This window comes from Felis catus, chromosome X (assembly GCF_018350175.1).
Source record: "Felis catus isolate Fca126 chromosome X, F.catus_Fca126_mat1.0, whole genome shotgun sequence".
NCBI classification, from domain to species: Eukaryota; Metazoa; Chordata; class Mammalia; order Carnivora; family Felidae; genus Felis; species Felis catus.
The window spans coordinates 55,263,184-55,284,739 of NC_058386.1; the positions used below are offsets into that span (position 1 = coordinate 55,263,184).

Below are 21,556 nucleotides of genomic sequence, written 5' to 3' on the forward strand. Positions count from 1 at the left end.
AAATGATTTGAGTTGGAGTAGATGTTCCTTAAAGTCCTAATCTTCTGTGATACTTTAAGCAAAGGCATGCATATCATGTATAAAATTAGTGAAATGGGGTGTTTAGCAAGGCAGCAACAATAACAATGTGAAACTTCAGGAAATAAACCTTCTGTATGGTATCTGTTAGAGTCCACTTTAACAATCTCTTCTTTTAAGAGAAAACTTTCTGCATATGTGTGTATACCCATGGATATTTCAATGAGAGAGATTTCTGTTCTGGGAAGCCTTTGCTGCCACTTTTATTTTTATTATTTTTATTTTTTTATATATGAAATTTATTGACAAATTGGTTTCCATACAACACCCAGTGCTCATCCCAAAAGGTGCCCTCCTCAATACCCATCACCCACCCTCTCCTCCCTCCCACCCCCCATCGACCCTCAGTTTGTTCTCAGTTTTTAACAGTCTCTTAGGCTTTGGCTCTCTCCCACTCTAACCTCTTTTTTTTTTTCCTTCCCCTCCCCCATGGGTTCCTGTTAAGTTTCTCAGGATCCACATAAGAGTGAAACCATATGGTATCTGTCTTTCTCTGTATGGCTTATTTCACTTAGCATCACACTCTCCAGTTCCATCCACGTTGCTACAAAAGGCCATATTTCATTTTTTCTCATTGCCACGTAGTATTCCATTGTGTATATAAACCACAATTTCTTTATCCATTCATCAGTTGATGGACATTTAGGCTCTTTCCATAATTTGGCTATTGTTGAGAGTGCTGCTATGAACATTGGGGTACAAGTGGCCCTATGCATCAGTACTCCTGTATCCCTTGGATAAATTCCTAGCAGTGCTATTGCTGGGTCATAGGGTAGGTCTATTTTTAATTTTCTGAGGAACCTCCACACTGCTTTCCAGAGCGGCTGCACCAATTTGCATTCCCACCAACAGTGCAAGAGGGTTCCCGTTTCTCCACATCCTCTCCAGCATCTCTAGTCTCCTGATTTGTTCATTTTGGCCACTCTGACTGGCGTGAGGTGATACCTGAGTGTGGTTTTGATTTGTATTTCCCTGATAAGGAGCGACGCTGAACATCTTTTCATGTGCCTGTTGGCCATCCGGATGTCTTCTTTAGAGAAGTGTCTATTCATGTTTTCTGCCCATTTCTTCACTGGGTTATTTGTTTTTCGGGTGTGGAGTTTGGTGAGCTCTTTATAGATTTTGGATACTAGCCCTTTGTCCGATATGTCATTTGCGAATATCTTTTCCCATTCCGTTGGTTGCCTTTTAGTTTTGTGGGTTGTTTCCTTTGCTGTGCAGAAGCTTTTTATCTTCATAAGGTCCCAGTAATTCACTTTTGCTTTTAACTCCCTTGCCTTTGGGGATGTGTCGAGTAAGAGATTGCTACGGCTGAGGTCAGAGAGGTCTTTTCCTGCTTTCTCCTCTAAGGTTTTGATGGTTTCCTGTCTCGCATTCAGGTCCTTTATCCATTTTGAGTTTATTTTTGTGAATGGTGTGAGAAAGTGGTCTAGTTTCAACCTTCTGCATGTTGCTGTCCAGTTCTCCCAGCACCATTTGTTAAAGAGGCTGTCTTTTTTCCATTGGATGTTCTTTCCTGCTTTGTCAAAGATGAGTTGGCCATACGTTTGTGGGTCTAGTTCTGGGGTTTCTATTCTATTCCATTGGTCTATGTGTCTGTTTTTGTGCCAATCCCATGCTGTCTTGATGATGACAGCTTTGTAGTAGAGGCTAAAGTCTGGGATTGTGATGCCTCCTGCTTTGGTCTTCTTCTTCAAAATTGCTTTGGCTATTTGGGGCCTTTTGTGGTTCCATATGAATTTTAAGATTGCTTGTTCTAGTTTCGAGAAGAATGCTGGTGCAATTTTGATTGGGATTGCATTGAATGTGTAGATAGCTTTGGGTAGTATTGACATTTTGACAATATTTATTTTTCCAATCCATGAGCAGGGAATGTCTTTCCATTTCTTTAAATCTTCTTCAATTTCCTTCATAAGCTTTCTATAGTTTTCAGCATACAGATCCTTTACATCTTTGGTTAGATTTATTCCTAGGTATTTTATGCTTCTTGGTGCAATTGTGAATGGGATCAGTTTCTTTATTTGTCTTTCTGTTGCTTCATTGTTAGTGTATAAGAATGCAACTGATTTCTGTACATTGATTTTGTATCCTGCAACTTTGCTGAATTCCTGTATCAGTTCTAGCAGACTTTTGGTGGAGTCTATCGGATTTTCCATGTATAATATCATATCATCTGCAAAAAGCAAAAGCTTGACTTCATCTTTGCCAATTTTGATGCCTTTGATTTCCTTTTGTTGTCTGATTGCTGATGCTAGAACTTCCAGCACTATGTTAAACAACAGCGGTGAGAGTGGGCATCCCTGTCGTGTTCCTGATCTCAGGGAAAAAGCTCTCAGTTTTTCCCCATTGAGGATGATGTTAGCTGTGGGCTTTTCATAAATGGCTTTTATGATCTTTAAGTATGTTCCTTCTATCCCGACTTTCTCAAGGAGTTTTTTAAGAAAGGGTGCTGCCGGGGCGCCTGGGTGGCGCAGTTGGTTAAGCGTCCGATTTCAGCCAGGTCACGATCTCGCGGTCCGTGAGTTCGAGCCCCGCGTCAGGCTCTGGGCTGATGGCTCAGAGCCTGGAGCCTGTTTCCGATTCTGTGTCTCCCTCTCTCTCTGCCCCTCCCCCGTTCATGCTCTGTCTCTCTCTGTCCCAAAAATAATTAAAAAACGTTGAAAAAAAAAACTTAAAAAAAAAAAGGGTGCTGGATTTTGTCAAAGGCCTTTTCTGCATCGATTGACAGGATCATATGGTTCTTCTCTTTTTTTTGTTAATGTGATGTATCACGTTGGTTGATTTGCGAATGTTGAACCAGCCCTGCCTCCCAGGAATGAATCCCACTTGATCATGGTGAATAATTCATTTTATATGCCGTTGAATTCGATTTGCTAGTATCTGATTGAGAATTTTTGCATCCATATTCATCAGGGATATTGGCCTGTAGTTCTCTTTTTTTACTGGGTCTCTGTCTGCTTTAGGAATCAAAGTAATACTGGCTTCATAGAATGAGTCTGGAAGTTTTCCTTCCCTTTCTATTTCTTGGAATAGCTTGAGAAGGATAGGTATTATCTCTGCTTTAAACGTCTGGTAGAACTCCCTTGGGAAGCCATCTGGTCCTGGACTCTTATTTGTTGGGAGATTTTTGATAACCGATTGAATTTCTTCACTGGTTATGGGTCTGTTCAAATTTCTAATTCCTCCTGATTGAGTTTGAGAAGAGTGTGGGTGTTTAGGAATTTGTCCATTTCTTCCAGGTTGTCCAGTTTGTTGGCATATAATTTTTCATAGTATTCCATGACCATTACTTGTATCTCTGAGGGATTGGTTGTAATAATTCCATTTTCATTCATGATTTTATCTATTTGGGTCATCTCCCTTTTCTTTTTGAGAAGCCTGGCTAGAGGTTTGTCAGTTTTGTTTATTTTTTCAAAAAACCAACTCTTGGTTTCGTTGATTTGCTCTTCAGTTTTTTTAGATTCTATATTGTTTATTTCTGCTCTGATCTTTATTATTTCTCTTCTTCTGCTGGGTTTAGGCTGCCTTTGCTGTTCTGCTTCTAGTTCCTTTAGGTGTGCTGTTAGATTTTGTATTTGGGATTTTTCTTGTTTCTTGAGATAGGCCTGGATTGCAATGTATTTTCCTCTCAGGACTGCCTTCGCTGTGTCCCAAAGCATTTGGATTGTTGTATTTTCATTTTCGTTTGTTTCCATATATTTTTTAATTTCTTCTCTAATTGCCTGGTTGACCCACTCATTCGTCAGTAGGGTGTTCTTTAACCTCCATGCTTTTGGAGGTTTTCCAGACTTTTTTCTGTGGTTGATTTCAAGCTTCATAGCATTGTGGTCTGAAAATATTTATGGTATAATTTCAATTCTTGTAAACTTATGAAGAGCTGTTTTGTGACCCAGTATATGATCTATCTTGGAGAATGTTCCATGTGCACTCGAGAAGAAAGTATATTCTGTTGCTTTGGGATGCAGCGTTCTAAATATATCTGTCAAGTCCATCTGATCCAATGTCTCATTCAGGACCCTTCTTTATTGACCGTGTGTCTAGATGATCTATCCATTTCTGTAAGTGGGGTGTTAAAGTCCCCTGCAATTACCACATTCTTATCAATAAGGTTGCTTATGTTTATGAGTAATTGTTTTATATATTTGGGGGCTCCGGTATTCGGCGCATAGACATTTATAATTGTTAGCTCTTCCTGATGGATAGACCCTGTAACTATTATATAATGTCCTTCTTCATCTCTTGTTACAGTCTTTAATTTAAAGTCTAGTTTGTCTGATATAAGTATGGCTACTCCAGCTTTCTTTTGGCTTCCAGTAGCATGATAAATAGTTCTCCATCCCCTCACTCTCAATCTAAAGGTGTCCTCAGGTCTAAAATGAGTCTCTTGTAGACAGCAAATAGATGGGTCTTGTTTTTTTATCCATTCTGATACCCTATGTCTTTTGGTTGGCGCATTTAATCCATTTACATTCAGTGCTATTATAGAAAGATATGGGTTTAGAGTCATTGTGATGTCTGTATGTTTTATGCTTGTAGTGATGTCTCTGGGACTTTCTCTCACAGGGTCCCCCTTAGGATCTCTTGTAGGGCTGGTTTTGTGGTGACAAATTCCTTCAGTTTTTGTCTGTTTGTGAAGACCTTTATCTCTCCTTCTATTCTAAATGACAGACTTGCTGGATAAAGGATTCTTGGCTGCATATTTTTTCTGTCTAGCACCCTGAAAATCTCGTGCCAATTCTTTCTGGCCTGCCAAGTTTCAAAAGAGAGATCAGTCACGAGTCTTATAGGTCTCCCTTTATATGTGAGGGCATGTTTACCCCTTGCTGCTTTCAGAATTTTCTCTTTATCCTTGTATTTTGCCAGTTTCACTGTGATATGTCGTGCAGAAGATCGATTCAAGTTACGTCTGAAGGGAGTTCTCTGTGCCTCTTGGATTTCAATGCCTTTTTCCTTCCCTAGTTCAGGGAAGTTCTCAGCTATTATTTCTTCAAGTACCCCTTCAGCACCTTTCCCTCTCTCTTCCTCCTCTGGGATACCAATTATGCGTATATTATTTCTTTTTAGTGTATCACTTAGTTCTCTAATTTTCCCCTCATACTCCTGGATTTTTTTATCTCTCTTTTTCTCAGCTTCCTCTTTTTCCATAACTTTATCTTCTAGTTCACCTATTCTCTCCTCTGCCTCTTCAAGCCGAGCTGTGGTGGTTTCCATTTTGTTATGCATTTCGTTTAAAGTGTTTTTCAGCTCCTCGTGACTGCTCCCTAGTCCCTTGATCTCTGTAGCAAGAGATTCTCTGCTGTCCTGTATACTCTTTTCAAGCCCAGCGATTAATTTTATGACTATTATTCTAAATTCACTTTCTGTTATATTATTTAAATCCTTTTTGATCAGCTCATTAGCTGTTGGTATTTCCTGGAGATTCTTTTGAGGGGAATTCTTCCGCTTGGTCATTTTGGATAGTCCCTGGCGTGGTGAGGACCTGCAGGGCACTTCCCCTGTGCTGTGGTGTATAACTGGAGTTGGTGGGCGGGGCCGCAGTCAGACCTGATGTCTGCCCCCAGCCCACCGCTGGGGCCACATTCAGACTGGTGTGTGCCTTCTCTTCCCCTCTCCTAGGGGCGGGATTCACTGTGGGGTGGCGTGGCCCGTCTGGGCTACTTGCACACTGCCAGGCTTGTGATGTTGGGGATCTGGCGTATTAGCTGGGGTGGGTAGGCAAGGTGCACAGGCGTGAGGGGCAGGCTTAGATCGCTTCTCCTTAGGTGATCCACTTCAGGAGGGGCCCTGTTGCTGCCACTTTTATAAACAAGTCATTTGTGAAAAGTCTAGCATAATCGACTTGTTAAGGATACACATTCACTGGACCCATATTCTAATATCATTCTCCACAAAAAGCCATCTGCATCCTTCGATTTTTAAAACTTAAAGGGAGAACAAGTTCCAATTACGGAATCAAGAATAAAATGTTTCACTGAGCCTGCTACCCTCTTCCTCGAGAAACATCATAGGCATGCAATAGTTAAGCTCCAATCTTCTGGGAAGGAAGGAGGAGCCACAGGTCATGGACTACTTCCTTTACGACAATCCTCATAACTCCCCTTCTCTCTTTGCTACCTTCTTGGTTGCTATAAGTACATTCTGAAATCTGTGCACTTCTCTTTAGTTTCCAGGGCACCAAGGAGACACAGAAAGAAAACCTTGGAGTATTTTCCCTCTTAGCACATTTTTGCCTTGAACAAAACAAAGATATTAGACTGTACACAAATAATATGGAATCTCAGTAGCTTCACACTCATTCTTTATCCCACTTCCATTCATTCAATTTTTCAAAGCAACTCTGTGAGGTAGATAGAATGGAGATGATTCAACCCTTTTTACTGAAGAGAAGAAAACTGAGTCTCAGAGAGATAGAATACCTTGCCCAAAGTCACACCACCACTGATGGCACAACTGGGATCCAAATTCAGTCTTTTGTAAATCTAACAGTAGGAAGCTAATATTATTTCATACTCCACTAGAAGAAATTTACTTGGAAGATACTGAAGAAAAAAAAACTCTCTTCAGGAATTTCTGACTCTTCAGATTGGTCTTTCTATGACAATCACTAAACCCTTTAAGGTATTGCTTGCCCTCCTGTGTAACAATGTTCTAAATGGAGTGGTACATCTTGGGATATAGGATGGTAGCACCATCTTCTCCAACAGCTGTACCCTTAAAGAGAGTAAGCTGACATGGGAATGTAAAATAGGGGCAGCAAAACTGTTTTTGAATAAAATCTTAATAAATCCTTATTCACAGTTATGAAAATTATTTTCCACATTTCTATATGAACACATTAATTTTATAAACTGACAAAAGGACTTAATTTTCTTTAAGAAGATCTTGTAGGCACAGCTGCATAATCTAACACTGAAGCAAACAGCTAAGAAACCTGGATTCTATCTAGGCCCAATTTTTATGTCTTTTCAGATAGTAATCCTAGAGAAGTCCCTCATCCTCTATGGAACTCAAATTGCCTTACTTTTTAAACAAAAAATGTTGAGTAAACAATTCCTTCTAACTCTAAAATTTTGAGTCTGAAGATCTGACTCTTTAAATGTCCTAGACCAACTAGTACCACTAAGGATACTCATACATTGGACTATATTGCTAAGTTTCTACAGTGTCCTCACATAACTTACAGGCTCTTTTCCATCCATGGCTTCCATCCATAGCCTTCTGTTAGCTTCCGAAAGAGCTTGCAAAGTTATGGTTCCTGGCCTATAGAAAAAAATGACAAGTTTAAAGCAGAAAAGTCACCTAAAGAATGGAACCTGGTTCTACCAGGAACCTTATAAAGCAGCCTAGAGAGTCTGATCTAGAGTCCCTATCAGCCCTGGAAGGTGTCACACCGAGCAGACACATACAGAATTCCGATTTTTCAAAATCTCCTTTACTCAAAAAAACAATGGAACATTTACAAAACAGTATCTTTTGGAACCCTGGAGAAGATGGTATCTTGGCAGCCTCATGCCAGGGTCAGGCAAGGAAATAGAGTCAGATGTCAAGACACCTCACCATTATACATACTTAAATTGGCTCGATTGCACTTGAGCCTAACTGTGGCTCTCTCTGCCTTTCTCTCTTGGAAGCTGGAAGTTTGTTCTGGGCACTAGGAATAAGCATGTTCAGCCACAAAAAAAGATGTCTGGGCTACTTCCACCACCTATGATGTCCAAGGAGTATTTCTAGTGGGAAATAATTCAACAACATGCACACTGGCTCAGTACAGGGAGGAGGCCTTTTTGCTGACTTAAGCAATTTTATGACTAATAATAACTAACAGTTATTGAGTGCTCACTATGTACCACATTCTGCTCTAAGTACTTTATAGGTATTAATTCATGAAATCTACCAGGAACCTTATAAAACAGGTACTATATAGTAATCCCTATTTTACAGAAGGGGAAGCTGAAGCACAGAGCTCTTCCCTACGTTCACACAGTGGGTAAGTATAGAGCCAGAATTTGATTTTAGGAATTCCGGTCCAGCAGTATTTCTTTTCTTTCCTTTCCTTTTTCTCTTTCTTTTTCTTTTCTTCCCTTCCCTTTCTCCTCCCATTCTTTTCCTTTCCTTCCCTTTCCTTTCCTTTATTTCTGCCATCTTCTTTCTTAACCACTACGCTACAAGGCTTCTCCTTCGAAGATGGCCTCAAAACCATTTTTTTGTATTTACTTGTAGGCTACCTTTAACCAGAGATACTCCAAGTTGATATACTCTGTATGGCCTTTTTAGACCTTCATGACTAACCTGGGAATTGCAGATTGGCCATATCATTGCAAACATAAATCTTCCTCACATTATCTGTGTATCTGCACCATTATGACAAACTGGTTCCTCTTGTTCCTTCTATGTTAAGACTCTCAGAGTCACAAAATGATAAGAATAATGTCAAGAGAGCTCAGAGAGCCTAGCAAAGTAACTGGGGCTCTATGGGCTTCAGTTTCTGTATCCATAAGGGTGTCGGACAAGATGAACTGGAAGGTCCTTTCCAGTTTTGATATCATAGGATTCCTATTCTATCTTCCATTCTTTTATTCCATTAAAGTACATTTTAAAAAGGAAAGTCTCCAAATCTTCTTTAAGTCAAATCAACTGAAAACCAGGACTTGGCGTTGGGAACTGGATTCTTTCAAGTTTACCTTTCTCTAACAAATAACCAACCTTCGGGATATATTACATGGGGATAGAAAGTTTAGAAATAGTTTTGGAAAGACAGTAGCGCAGCTGAATCCTGAAGGCAAAAAGAAGGAGAACAAGTAAATTGGGAACAGACTTAAAAGCAGACAGTGTAGATCAGGTATGATATTTATCCCATTCTGGAACTCAGCTTCCCTATCTGGGAAATCAAAAAGGCAGTGTGTGTCTTCCCTTAACTGTAAAGAGAAGCTGAAATAATAAATAAGTAACTATTTAAGAAGCATTTGAAGATTCTTAGGTGCTACAGAAAGTCAAATTCAAAGAATACTCATAAGAACAGGATGACAAAGTAGAAAGAACATTGACTTCTAGTCCAGGCTCTTCCATTATCTAAGACAAATCCCTTGCCCTCACCAAGGTCCCAGTCATTCAATCTGGAACAAAAAGGCATATACAGCATATGTGCAGTACAGTGTAATGGTTGAGTGTGGGCTTGGAGACTAAAATTCCTGGATTCCAATCCTGGCTCTACCGTTTGCTAGCAGTGTTACCTAAGTTGCTTAATTTCTCTCTGTCTCCTTGTCTTCCTTTGTAAAATTGCGAAATACAGTCACCTCATATGACTGTAGTGAGGAATAAAGGAAATTATACAATTTCAAGGGCTGAGAATGGTACCTGGCACATAGAAGTTACTCTGCAAATGTTAGCAGTTGTTGTTTGTTATTGTTATTATTATTATTGCACTTCAAGCTCTATGAGCTATAAGTCTGTGGTTTCAAATACTGGGAGCAAAGCTAATTAAAGAAAAAAGTTATCCTCTATTCCTTAGATAGAAAAAGGGACTCAAAGAGCTCTTTGCTCTCTGTGCTTCAGGGACATGAGTACAGGTACCCAATGCCTGCTGGGAAGTCTGACTTTGTTTTTTATATCAGATTTACTAGCCAGTAAAGCAGATGTCACATCCCTCAGATAACTCCATGTACACACATGTACCTCATCACCTGTTCATTATTTTATTTGATCCTTTATTTCAGAGCATATTTATTCTCATTCTAAGACGATGTAGCAAAATTAAAAAGAACATGGACTTTGTAAACCTCTAAAGAAGTGTTTGAGCTCAGCCTTGCCACTATGTGACTTTGGGCAAGTCACTTAATGTAGTCAAGTCTCAGTTTCCTCCACCTGTAAAATAGGGGAGGGATTCAATGACTAAATGGTTTTTATGTGCCTAATATGTGGTAACTTAAATCACAGACACACCAAAACTTTAATTCCTGGGTTCTAGTCTAAGAATTCCTTAGTGTTAGGAGGGGGAAAATACATTTAAAAATAAACACCAAATGTTGTACCTACCATGAGCCATGCATAGTACTAGGTACAAGATATATGAAGATAAACTGGTCCCAGCCCCTAACCTCAGGGCCAAACTGTCTGCAACTGCTTTGGGTATATGGGAATATTATTTGCAAGCAGCTTGCAAATTTAAGCTGAAAGGGGAATCAGAATGAAACTAGACACACATAAAAAAAATTAATTTCTTTTAAGCACCTTGATGTTGCAGAGCCAGAGACACTAAAAGTTCATGAAAGAGAAGCCACAGCCAATAGTCATTTTCCCCAATAAATAGTATAGTTCCCCCTTCCAACTAGGCCTGAAGCTATTGGAAAAATGAGTGACAGCCTTATGGTTACCAGTAACAATGTTTACTATCACAACCATCTTTGGTCAGGACCATCCATTTTTAAGAAAGAAATCACATAGATTAAAAAACAGAAATTTCAAATGGGGAAAAGGACTTCCTACTTTTTTCCAGACTGAAAAAAAGAGCCCTCATCTCTTAGTCTAATCTTTATGATTCCAGTCACTGATAATTTTGTTCATATGACACTGTAATTCAAACTTCAAGCCCCCTTATAGGAATCTGACCATTTTGTTAAATTCTATTCTATTAAGCAGTAACAAAAACATAGAAATAATAGACCGAAATAACACATAGAAATATTTATTCACTGAATTTTAGATCAACTTCCCAACTATATAACATGCTTTTCGCCAAAATGACTCCAAATGCTCTCATTCTAAAATTTCAATATTAAATTTCCCTCTGATAAAACTACCAAGATCCAGAAAATGAAAAGAGGGTAATGGAGAAAAACAAATGAACAAAGTTTGAAAGCCTTACTGAAATCAGAAGGTTGATAATCAAACTATCTCCAGTTTACAAAAATATCTGCAAAGTAGGGAAAGTCTGTATTATGTTTGCACCAAGTATGGAGAAAAGACTCTTCAATACCACTACCATCCTCCATTCCTTCTATCTCTCATTAAAAATGTGTTCCAATTCACTTGTTCCTGTATGTTATATTAGGAGATAAAAGAATGAGTTTTGCTAAATGGGCTAAGACATTTGCAAATGATATATCTGATAAAGGATTGGTATCCAAATCTATAAAGAGCTTATCAAACTCAAAACCCTAAAAACAAATGCTCCAGTTAAAAAATGGGCAGAAGTCATGAATAGACATTTTTCTAAAGAAGACATCCAGATGGCTAACAGACACATGAAAAGATGCTCAACATCACTCATCATCAGGGAAATACTAATCAAAAGCACAATGAGATATCACCTCACACCTATTGGAATGGCTAAAATTAACAACATGCGAAACAACAAGTGTTGTCAAGGATGTGGAGAAATGGGAACCCTGTTGCCCTGTTGGTGGGAATGCAAACTGGTGCAGCCACTCTGGAAAACAGTATGGAAGTTCCTCAAAAAGTTAAAAATAGAAGCTACCCTATCACCCAGAAATTGCACTACTAGGTATTTACCCAAAGGATACAAAAATACAGATTTGAAGGGATACATGCATCCCAATGTTCATAGCGGCATTATCTACAATAGCCAAAGTATGGAAAGAGCCCAAATGAATAAAGAGGTTGTGGTGTGTGTGTGTGTGTGTGTGTGTGTGTGTGTATAATGTGGTATACACACACACACACACACACACACACACACACACAATGAAATATTACTCAGCCACCAAAAAGAATGAAATCTTGCTAACTGCAATAATATGAATGGAGCTAGATTGTATTATGCTAAGCAAGATAAGTCATTGAAAGACAAATACCACATGATTTCACTCATATGTGGAATATAAGAAACAAAACAAATGAACATATGGGATGGGGGAAAAGAGAGAGACAAACCATAAAACAAGAATCTTAACTATAGACAACAAACTGAGGGTTGCTGGAGGGGAGGTGGGCACAGGGAATGGGTTAATTGGGTGATGGTATTAAGGAGGGTACTTGTTATGTTAAGCACTGGGTGTTGTATATAAGTGATGATGAATCACTAAATTCTACTCCTGAAACTAATATTATACTATATGTTAACTAACTGGAATTTAAATAAAAACTTCAAACTACAAAAAAATTTTTAAAAAATGAATTTTTGTATGCTGTTCTTGCAGCATCACCAAATGTTGACCTCTGCATATCTGATAGCAAATTAAATCCTAGGAGTGATTTATTCTTCCTAGAGTAGGTGAGGTGAAGCTGATTGAAGTTTCCCCAGAGGGAAACAGCTCTGGGCCAGGTCTAACAGGGATTCCTCCGAATGGCAGCCAGAAGAGCCAAGACGATGATGTCATGAACAGATTTTCTCACTTTCATCAATAAGAGATGACAAAGGAAAATAAAAGATCTACTCAGTCTCAGTATCTGTCACATGGGGACATTGCCAATTCATACGATCACAGCTTACCTTTCATTAGTTTCTATATCAAAACAGAACCTTTTGTCGATAGACTCTGTCTTCCTCCTCACGCAGTACTTCAGCGTTAAGTCCAAGGGCCCCTGCTATAAGAGAAGGATTAATAGCCAATTTGAAAAAAAAATGCACAGAGGCTTCTTCTGCCTCCTTAATTATCCTTAGGGTCACTTGGAAGGCATCTGTCAGGGCAGCAGGAGCAATGTGTAGTCTCACTGAGAACAGTAGTTGCAGAAAGGCGGCAGATGGTTTCTTCCTGCTCCAATAATTAATGGCTGAGACCAGGAGAGAATGCTCAGGGTAGATGACTATTCTTTTCCAAGCATGGTAGATTAAATAGAAAGCTCATTACACATTAACATAAGGGGAGTATTGGAGAAATCGGCTGACCAAAAGGCATTAAGTGTACCAAATAAGGTAGGAAGTGGCTTTATGAAACCCTCCTTCCATTAAATTGGCAGATAGAGGAGAGAAGGCAAACATTTTCATTCCCCACCTCCAGACTCTTCAGGAAGACAGGAATCACGAAAGCAATCTCTCCAAAGATAGATCAGGCAGTAAGCAAATTTGAGTTATTTCTCAAAGTGCATTTGTTATTTCATACATGAAGAATAGTGTAGCCCCCTTAGTTTTATGGACACTTAATAAGGCCATTGAAATCCACTCTGTTCACAGATTAAAATCCCCCAGTCCCATATTGTTCGGTTTCCCTCTATTATCTCAATAGAGACAACGTAGTATAGGAAAGAGAAGTAACATTTATCCATTACCTACTATGTGCCACATATTATGCTAGGTGTCTTCAAACCAACTTTCCTCACAACAATCCTTAGAAAGAACTGAAGCTCAGAGGGATAAAATGACTTACCTAAAGTCACTCGAGTCGGTATAGTGATAGTGGAAATAGCAATAAACTAGGAAGTCCATCCCAGTTATACCATTTAGTAGCTTGCAACCCAGGGCAAATCATTTCTGTCACTGAATCTTAACTTCACAATCTATAAATAGGGATAATGCTAACTAACCACCTTGTTCCCACCAAGTCAGAAACACTTCCCAAATGCCAGGTCTGTGTTTAGGTACTCTGCCCTCCAAACTGGACCATAGAGTTGACCCAGCTGATCAAAAAAGAATTCTTTCTCACTGGCACACTCAACCCCCTTTCAGGCCTTTTTGCTGCTCCCACACTATAAAAACTCAACCCTGAATTCATCCTTCAATCTGCCTTCCTTGCCCCAGTACTGAGGGTATCAAACATTACTAGCCTTTCAAGAGGACAGTGATTAACAGTATCATATACTGACCCTCCCTCTTTAAACTCATCTCCCTCAGGTTCAGAGGCATCATGGCTCCTTGGCCTACACCCTGCTTACTACTTCAGGTTTACTTCTAGCCACCCCAATCTGTTTTATGCCCCATCCATGCATAAGTACTCTCATTTCACACATATGTCATAGTCTTTCATGGCTCCATAACTGCAAATAATGTTTCCTCCACCTGAAATGACTTTATCTATATTCTTTGCCTGGAAAAACTCTTAATTGTTCTACAAACTGCAGTTCAGCTTTCATTTCCTCCAAAATTCTTCCCAATCCCGCACACTGTTCACTATGTGTTTTCTGCATTATTTCTTTCCCCAATTGACTAAGAACTCAAGGGGATGGACATTTTATTTATCTTTATCTCTCTAGCACCTAGTGAAGAATTAGTGCTCCAGAAATTTTTATGAACTACAGTATTATTCTTGTCATTTTTCTGATGAGTAAAATTATATTAAGCAACATTATACAATTTACTTGGGGTCAAAAAGCTACTAGGCCACAGAGCTCAGATTTAAACCCAGTTTTTGAAACTCAAAATACAGCACTCTTTCCTCTTACCATAACTGCCTGACAGGGAAATGATGGGGATCTTCTAAAATAGCATTTAGGAAGATAATTCATAAAGTGAACAGAACAACACAGGTGGAAGGTGATAGGCTGAACTAGCAGGGAACACTGGTAAGTACCACAGTCAGAAACAGGGTTAATTCCTCTATCTTCAAATTGAACTAATAAAATTTCACAGGGCTGCTGAGAAAATAAATGAGGCACATGGCAAAAAGTGTCTACTCAGTGCCTGGTACACAGTAGACATTCAATAAATAGTGGATTATATGGTGTTATTATAGTCTCACTCGTATGATTTACCTTTCTAAAACACAAACCAGTAATAGGAACTGACAGAACTGACAAGAAGAAACCATTTTCAACTTCATTTTATGGAAATTCAAGTTACTACTTTACCTCCCTTTCCTTCTAAATAGAGAACCCAGTTCCTCTTCCCACTCCGTAAGGAATCCCACATTAAAACTGCTTAGGCTAACACTACTGCAAGTTTTGCAAGCAGCCTCTTAATGAAACGGGACGAGGAAAAAAGAACTAAAATGAGAGCTTGCACTCATCTGCTAGGAGGATATGAAAGTGGCATCTACTGCTTCTGTCTTGAGCTTTCCAGTATGTGCCTGAGCAAGAGAGAAAAGGCCTAAATGAGCTTACTGTCTAAGAGAGTAACGTTAAAGGCTGGGATCTGGAAAGTGATGTGTGTAGAAAAAGAAAAGGAAGAGACACAGGACAATGCTTCTTATAAGTACTAGCCAGTCAGATACATCAGCTGCATTCTGACAGAAATGGAACAAATTCTGTGATAGTGCACCAGATAAATTTATTGCAACCATACTGAAAGGTGCCTTGGCAGACTGGAAACTAAGGAGAGTTTTGGAATCATGAATGAGTAACTGGCCTACATAGAAGCATTGGATGAGGGTTCTGGAAATCCCATTTAGTACACTTCATTAGAGGTGATTTTCATCTTCAATACACATCCAAAGCAGAGTAACAAAATTTTTGGTTAAAGACACAAAAAAGCAGTTTTCAAGAGCCTGCCACCAAATCTCAGACCTCTCTAATTTTCTGTGGACAAGTAACATAAGAGAGATCTTCCATGGAAACCAGCAGCAGTGGAGAAAAATTGGCCCATTTTTCCCCCAAATTTCTGCCTACCTCAATTGGGTCTACTTATACCACCAAGGTCCAGCATTAGTAAATGAACCTTGTTTCATTTTTTAAACAATTTGTAAAGAACAGAAATCCTTAAAAACCCATGCATTAACACCCAGTTTGAGAGGCAGTTTAAAGGACACATTAAACTACTTTTAGAGTATGAAACGTTTGTCTATCAGCTTTTATCTTAATAAACCCTTGAGTGAGTGTGTGTGTGTGTGTGTGTGTGTGTATGTGTGTGTGTGTATATTTCCAAAGCCTCTACAAATACAGGCAAAAGTGAGATGACAGAATAAAAATTTTTGGCTGTGTGGTTATTATATTATATTATATTATATTATATTATATTATATTATACAGTATAGTATGTAATATATAAGATTAAGTTCTTCTGGTAAGTAAATATCTTCTCAGTATGTTAAACTCATCTTGACATTTTAGGGAATAGGGGAAGGTTTGGAGGACAGAAGAAGAGGCATCGACTGCTTAAATATATCTGAACATTACATAGAATATGGGGTATAGGTTATTCCATTATTCCAACTTTAGGAAACAGACATATTTATCTAAAAAAGCAATTTTGGAAAATGATAGTTTAAACACTTGCTATTTAAAGGAATACTACAGTAGAAACTTATTAAAAGCAAGTAGTAAATACTATCCTCCTCCAATTCATCCATATTCTTGCAAATTTTCTTGTACAATGTGACAGGCACTTTTAATAATTTAATAAATGATCTTAAAGAGTATACGCACTTTCAGAAGGCTTGACATAATAGATATCATTTTACTCAACTGAGTAGTATCTGGTCCAATGCAAACTTAGGCCAAGAAGAACACATCATGATTCACGTGACAGTGATGAACTTGATTCTTTGGCACTAAGTCAAGGTATACTGTTTTCTGAGATGCAGGCACAGATGCATTTCAAAAAATATGGCACACAAAAGAACTGACCTGCTTAGCACCTGGCTTCTGCTCCGTAGGTGTCATGGTGAGCGTTTTGGTCTCTTTCTCATACTGGCAGTAATATTTGACCCAGGATATTCCCAAAGCCCCTACAATGATAGGCAAAAGTGAGCTGGCAGAATATATTTTTAGGCAGTATGGTCAATACACTCCTAAGATGGAAAGGCTGTACAGTCTGTTCTTCATAGTCATAGTGCTTCAGATCCAGCCCTAACCCTCCCCTGAACTCCAGCAGCCCTGCAGTGCCATCAACACACAGAACATATGGAGATCCTAAAACTCATCAACTACTTTCCACATTGGCTCTAGCTTGCTCCAAATCACTCTCCTTGCCATGTCCCCTATGAATGCTTCTACTACTTATCTTATTACTGTATGAGTTGGATACAACTGTAATCTTCTGCTCGTCTTTCCCTGTAACCTGCCATTTGACTGGTGGTTGGGTTCTGTCCATTCATTCCTTACATGCCTCTCTTCCAGCTGCTTCATCCTCTCCATCCCTTTTAGACCTGAATTAGTTCAGGACCCTAAAGCTGAATTACTTTTAATGTTTTATGAAGTATTTCAGACAAAACAAAAATTCACTATTTCTCCACAATTAACCATGTCAGTGGTCTTCTCTCTGATTTCCCCTATCTCTGATCACTCTTTTCTAGTGCATTCTCCACTCTTTAGCTAAAGGAGTATTCTTAAAACACATATCTTTATATCATTTCTCTTATAAATCATGCATGGCTTTTCTACCATCTTTAAACTCTGGTTGGCCCACAAAATCCTTCATAATGTGATATTTACCTTTCCTACTTTGTCTTTTGCCACCCTCTATGGTCCTGTCTCATTGAATTACTTTCAGTTATCAAACAAAGAGTTGGTCATATATTTTTAGTCCAAATTTTCAAGACATATTTAAGACTTAATGGGTCACCATTAATAATTACAAAAGGATTACAGGTATAAACCAGGGTTATTCTTGGCAAACCAAGAACCTGAAAATAGATTACATCCTCACATACCTCTGTGCCTGAGTAACATGCAATGGTATATACACGGAAATTTCTTCCCCCTTTTTTTTTTTTTGCCTATCAAACTCCCACTCATAATTCGAGTTCTAATTCAAACATTACTTCCTCAGTGAAGCCCTTAGATATATGCCCCAAATGCAATGCTCAGCACATTTCCTTATAATTCTTGACATAGTTGTCTATCTTCCTCCTCAGACTGTGAACTTGAAGGCAAAAATCAAGATTTATTCAGTTTTTAAAATCCCCCAGTGCACTGCATATTGTCTGGAAAAAAAGGATGCTCAATAAATATTCAACTGAGTAGCAATGTCATATCCATTTGACAAATTAGAAAACTGGAGCTAGTTGATATTATAGCCAAGATTGCAAACTCATTATTTCCACCTCTTTTATAATATAGCAGTAGTTCTCAACCAAGGGAAATTTTGCCTCCCAAGGGACATTTGGCAACATCTGGAGACATTTTAGGTTGTAGTACCTAGGGAGTGCTATTAGAATAAAGTGAGGACAGGGCATAGATGCTGCTAAATACCCTAAAATGTATATGATCCACCCCCCCCCCGACAAAACAAAGAATTACCCAGCCCAAAATGTCAATAGCACTGAGATTGAGAAATACTGCAATATAGAGTTGAAGGGATACATCTGAAAAGTGGAAGAATACATCTTTGAAAAATATCAAAAGTTAATTTCTCAAAGAGAGGAAAAGCATGATAATATCAATGCTTAAATGCCATGTTTTGTGAATTGCAGTAGTTTTTTGCCACTGGTAACATCTGAGTAGCTTCTTCTTCCTACTTCTCAGGTACAATAATTATGGGCAGGGCTGAAATCACAGGTTTTGGGGGCACTGGGTCATAGTTCATAAGGAAAAGCAAACAGCACATGCAGGTTTTCATGATGTTATTTAGGAGGTAGGAAGGCTTGAATCTTCTGCAATATTCAGTGAGTGGATAAGTTAACTCATTTTCCTTGGTCAGCAATGAACAACTGTCATCCCATTGAAATCACAATGGTTGTTGTTTAGTGCTTTAAGAGCAACCATGTGCTCCTAAGGCAGTGAGAAGTATAGAGTATAGTGATACGACCATAGGTTTTGGCATTTCACAGAATGGAGTTTACTCTTAGGGCTGTTACTTGATAGTTGGGTGACTTTCAACTAGTGATTTCTCTAAACCTCAGTGGCCTCAAGTAAAATGGGTATGATAAGTGGTTTTAATGATCAAATGAAATAGTGTATTTAAAGTACTTAGCACCATGCCTGCCTGGCACATAGCAGGTGTAATAAATATTATTTTTCTGCCTCTTTTCCCTTACCACTTTTCCCCCATCAGAGCCATCAGAAGGATTAAACAATTAACAATCCCCATTTTGAATCACAGAGAAAAACCTTAAATCTTATCATCCCAGACCCTTTGTAAGACAAATTCCTAACCTCCCCCTCCAACTTCCCCTTCATTTTTTTTAATCCACTATTTCCAGACTGTTCTCCAAAGAGGTGTAGCTGTCAAGGGTCTGTGAACAATATAGGTGCCTGGAGTTTGGAGAGTGGCAAGTAGGTGACAGTCTACTGAAACCCAATGGGGATCCCTATATTCCCACACACATTTCTCTTGTGTATAGAGATAGCCTTCGATGGTTGGCTGTCCTGGAAGTTTGCATGTCTGGGGAGCTTCTTTCATCCTTTTCTTAAGTTCTTCCATCTCTTCCCGAGTACTGGAGAAATGATTTCTTGTCTGTTAAGACATTATCATCATAATTATTACCATTATCACCATTATGATATGATATTATGATATCACCATTATCACCATTATCATTATCACCATTATCACCTTATTAAAAAGCATTTATTGGTCAGAGATCCAGTGCAGAGTTTTCTTGGTTTTCATTATATGCTACAACACAGCAGAAAACAAATGTTGAATGGCATAGTGATGAGAAAACAATTTTATGGAGTGTAACAGTACTAAAGACTAAAAGGGAAACAGAAACATAAATAATATAACAATAAAACACATGTGGGAGACTTTTATTTTCTAATGGGAATGACATAAGGCTCCAATAAACAAAGGCTCTTAGAATTCTGAGCACCAGACTGACTTCCACTTTACAAGAAGGGAGACTATAAAGAAGGTTCCCAAAGATAATATTATCATGGCAACTTTTACGTTTTGCCTCAAACAAAGTTACTGCCTATTTGACTCTGAATCAAATTCCAGCCATTAGGATAAAATACATGACAATGTGCTCTTTGAAGATAGATCAACTGAAAAGTTATGTTTTCATATTCATGAAAAACAAAAGCTAATGGTAAGAAATAATATATGTACAACTACACAACTAAACACAATAGCAAAACACTGTTTGAAATATGGGTAAGAAAATCACTAGAGATAGGTCCTTAGCATCTAGCCTCAAGATTGTTATGTCAGTCAAAATGGTGATCTGGGCTGCCCTATCTTTTTGGGCCTACTCTATTGATCATCCTGTGAATGAATTCATCATGTACATAGATACAAGAGGTTTTATTAAACTCATACTTCTCAATTTCTTTTTTGGCGAAGATTCAAATGATTAACCTGGTTATAGGGATATTTTATAAATCCAAAGACACAGGCTCTCACATTCTGGTGAAGGTGAGTACCCAGCAAGAAATTTAAAAAACTACTCTAAGTCAAGATCCTCCTAAACAACCAAGTGAAGTTTATGTCCACTACAACTTACCAACCTATTTAATATAAAAATACTCTGTAAATTTTATGCAATGTAACAACTAGTCCAAAATCACTATCTCAGTGATGCCTTCTCTAACTGCACGAGGCAGTCAATGTTCTACTTTCTGTGCTGCTTTAAAAATTTTGGTCGTAACACTATTGAAACACTTATCACAAGGAATTATGATGTGTTCCAGTGTTTATGTCTCCTTCGTGCAAGAAATTGTATGTATCCTGAGGAAAGAAAAACTAACATGCATCATTATTGTATGTCCAGTGTCTTGTAAAATGTCTGGCACAAAGTATATATTATATCCATAAGTATTCATTAAATGTAGTTAAATAAATGAATGAGAAAAAAATATATATGTTATAAAGATGGGAAGACTGTGCCTATGCCATCTATAAGAACTAGCATTTGAAAGAAGGTGAATAAAACCTTTAGATATAATTTATTTAACTCTAGTATTTAATGAGAAAAGGAAGAGAGGGGAAAATGGACATTTGTGGTCATAAAACTCTTAAGTGTCTAGACTGACCAACATGGAAGTAGCATAAGACCTGTGCTTAAACAAGCCCATAGCTGGTTTCTGATCTGGAAGAGATGTGGTAAATTAGCAACATTTAATAAATATTGGATAGATAGAAGTATTAGTGGGTGGAGGGGTAGGTTTGAGCAACAATAAGCCTCAAAGACTGGGGAGAGTTGAAACTGAAAGAGCAAGAACAGTCTAGCACACAAAAATATTTGTGATCCATACCAATATGTCCTGACAAATTGGCTAGACTGCAATAAACTGGGATTTCAAGGTTAAAGTTATTGGGGCTAAAATCCAACTGGAATGTGGGGACAGGTGAAGAAACCCACATGCAAACTCACATTCTGCAAACTGAGCTGGAGCTGCTGTTTGTATGGGAGAAAATCCTGTGTGAGCTCTACAGTCAAGCTGTTGGAAATGAAGAGGCTATGAAGAAAGGCCAAGACCTAGGGAAAACATGTAAAAATAAATTTATCACCAGCATCTTCTCATTATCAAATAAAGGAAAAAGAAACATGGAAAATAAATTCCATAGCGTTACACAGTATAGTGTTAAAAGTAATCATGAAAACAAAAACAGGTGTACATAAAGCCATTCTCTTATTAGGTTAAACATTTACACTGGAATTAGTTCCAGAAAATAAGAACTAATAACAAATTTGTTCATTCAGATCATTTTCAGATAGCATATAAAACCATTCATAATTTGGATAGTATGGGAATAGACTGTGTCTTT

General features: G+C 38.3%; 1 protein-coding gene across 6 annotated transcripts in view; it reads right to left on the reverse strand.

Annotated features, from left to right (window-relative positions):
* Positions 1 to 21,556, reverse strand: part of OPHN1 (oligophrenin 1) — a 594,929-nt gene that overhangs the window by 240,058 nt on the left and 333,315 nt on the right. For 5 of the 6 annotated variants that reach the window (XM_023249184.2, XM_023249185.2, XM_023249183.2 and 2 more), the window contains 5 exons: positions 21,162 to 21,266; positions 19,171 to 19,300; positions 16,531 to 16,631; positions 12,527 to 12,621; positions 7,260 to 7,338 (listed from right to left, as the gene is read on the reverse strand). In XM_023249184.2, the coding sequence (XP_023104952.1) occupies positions 7,260 to 7,338; positions 12,527 to 12,621; positions 16,531 to 16,631; positions 19,171 to 19,300; positions 21,162 to 21,266 (510 nt within the window). The remainder of the gene's footprint in view (positions 1 to 7,259; positions 7,339 to 12,526; positions 12,622 to 16,530; positions 16,632 to 19,170; positions 19,301 to 21,161; positions 21,267 to 21,556) is intronic. The other variant, XM_045051063.1, reaches the window with a different exon arrangement.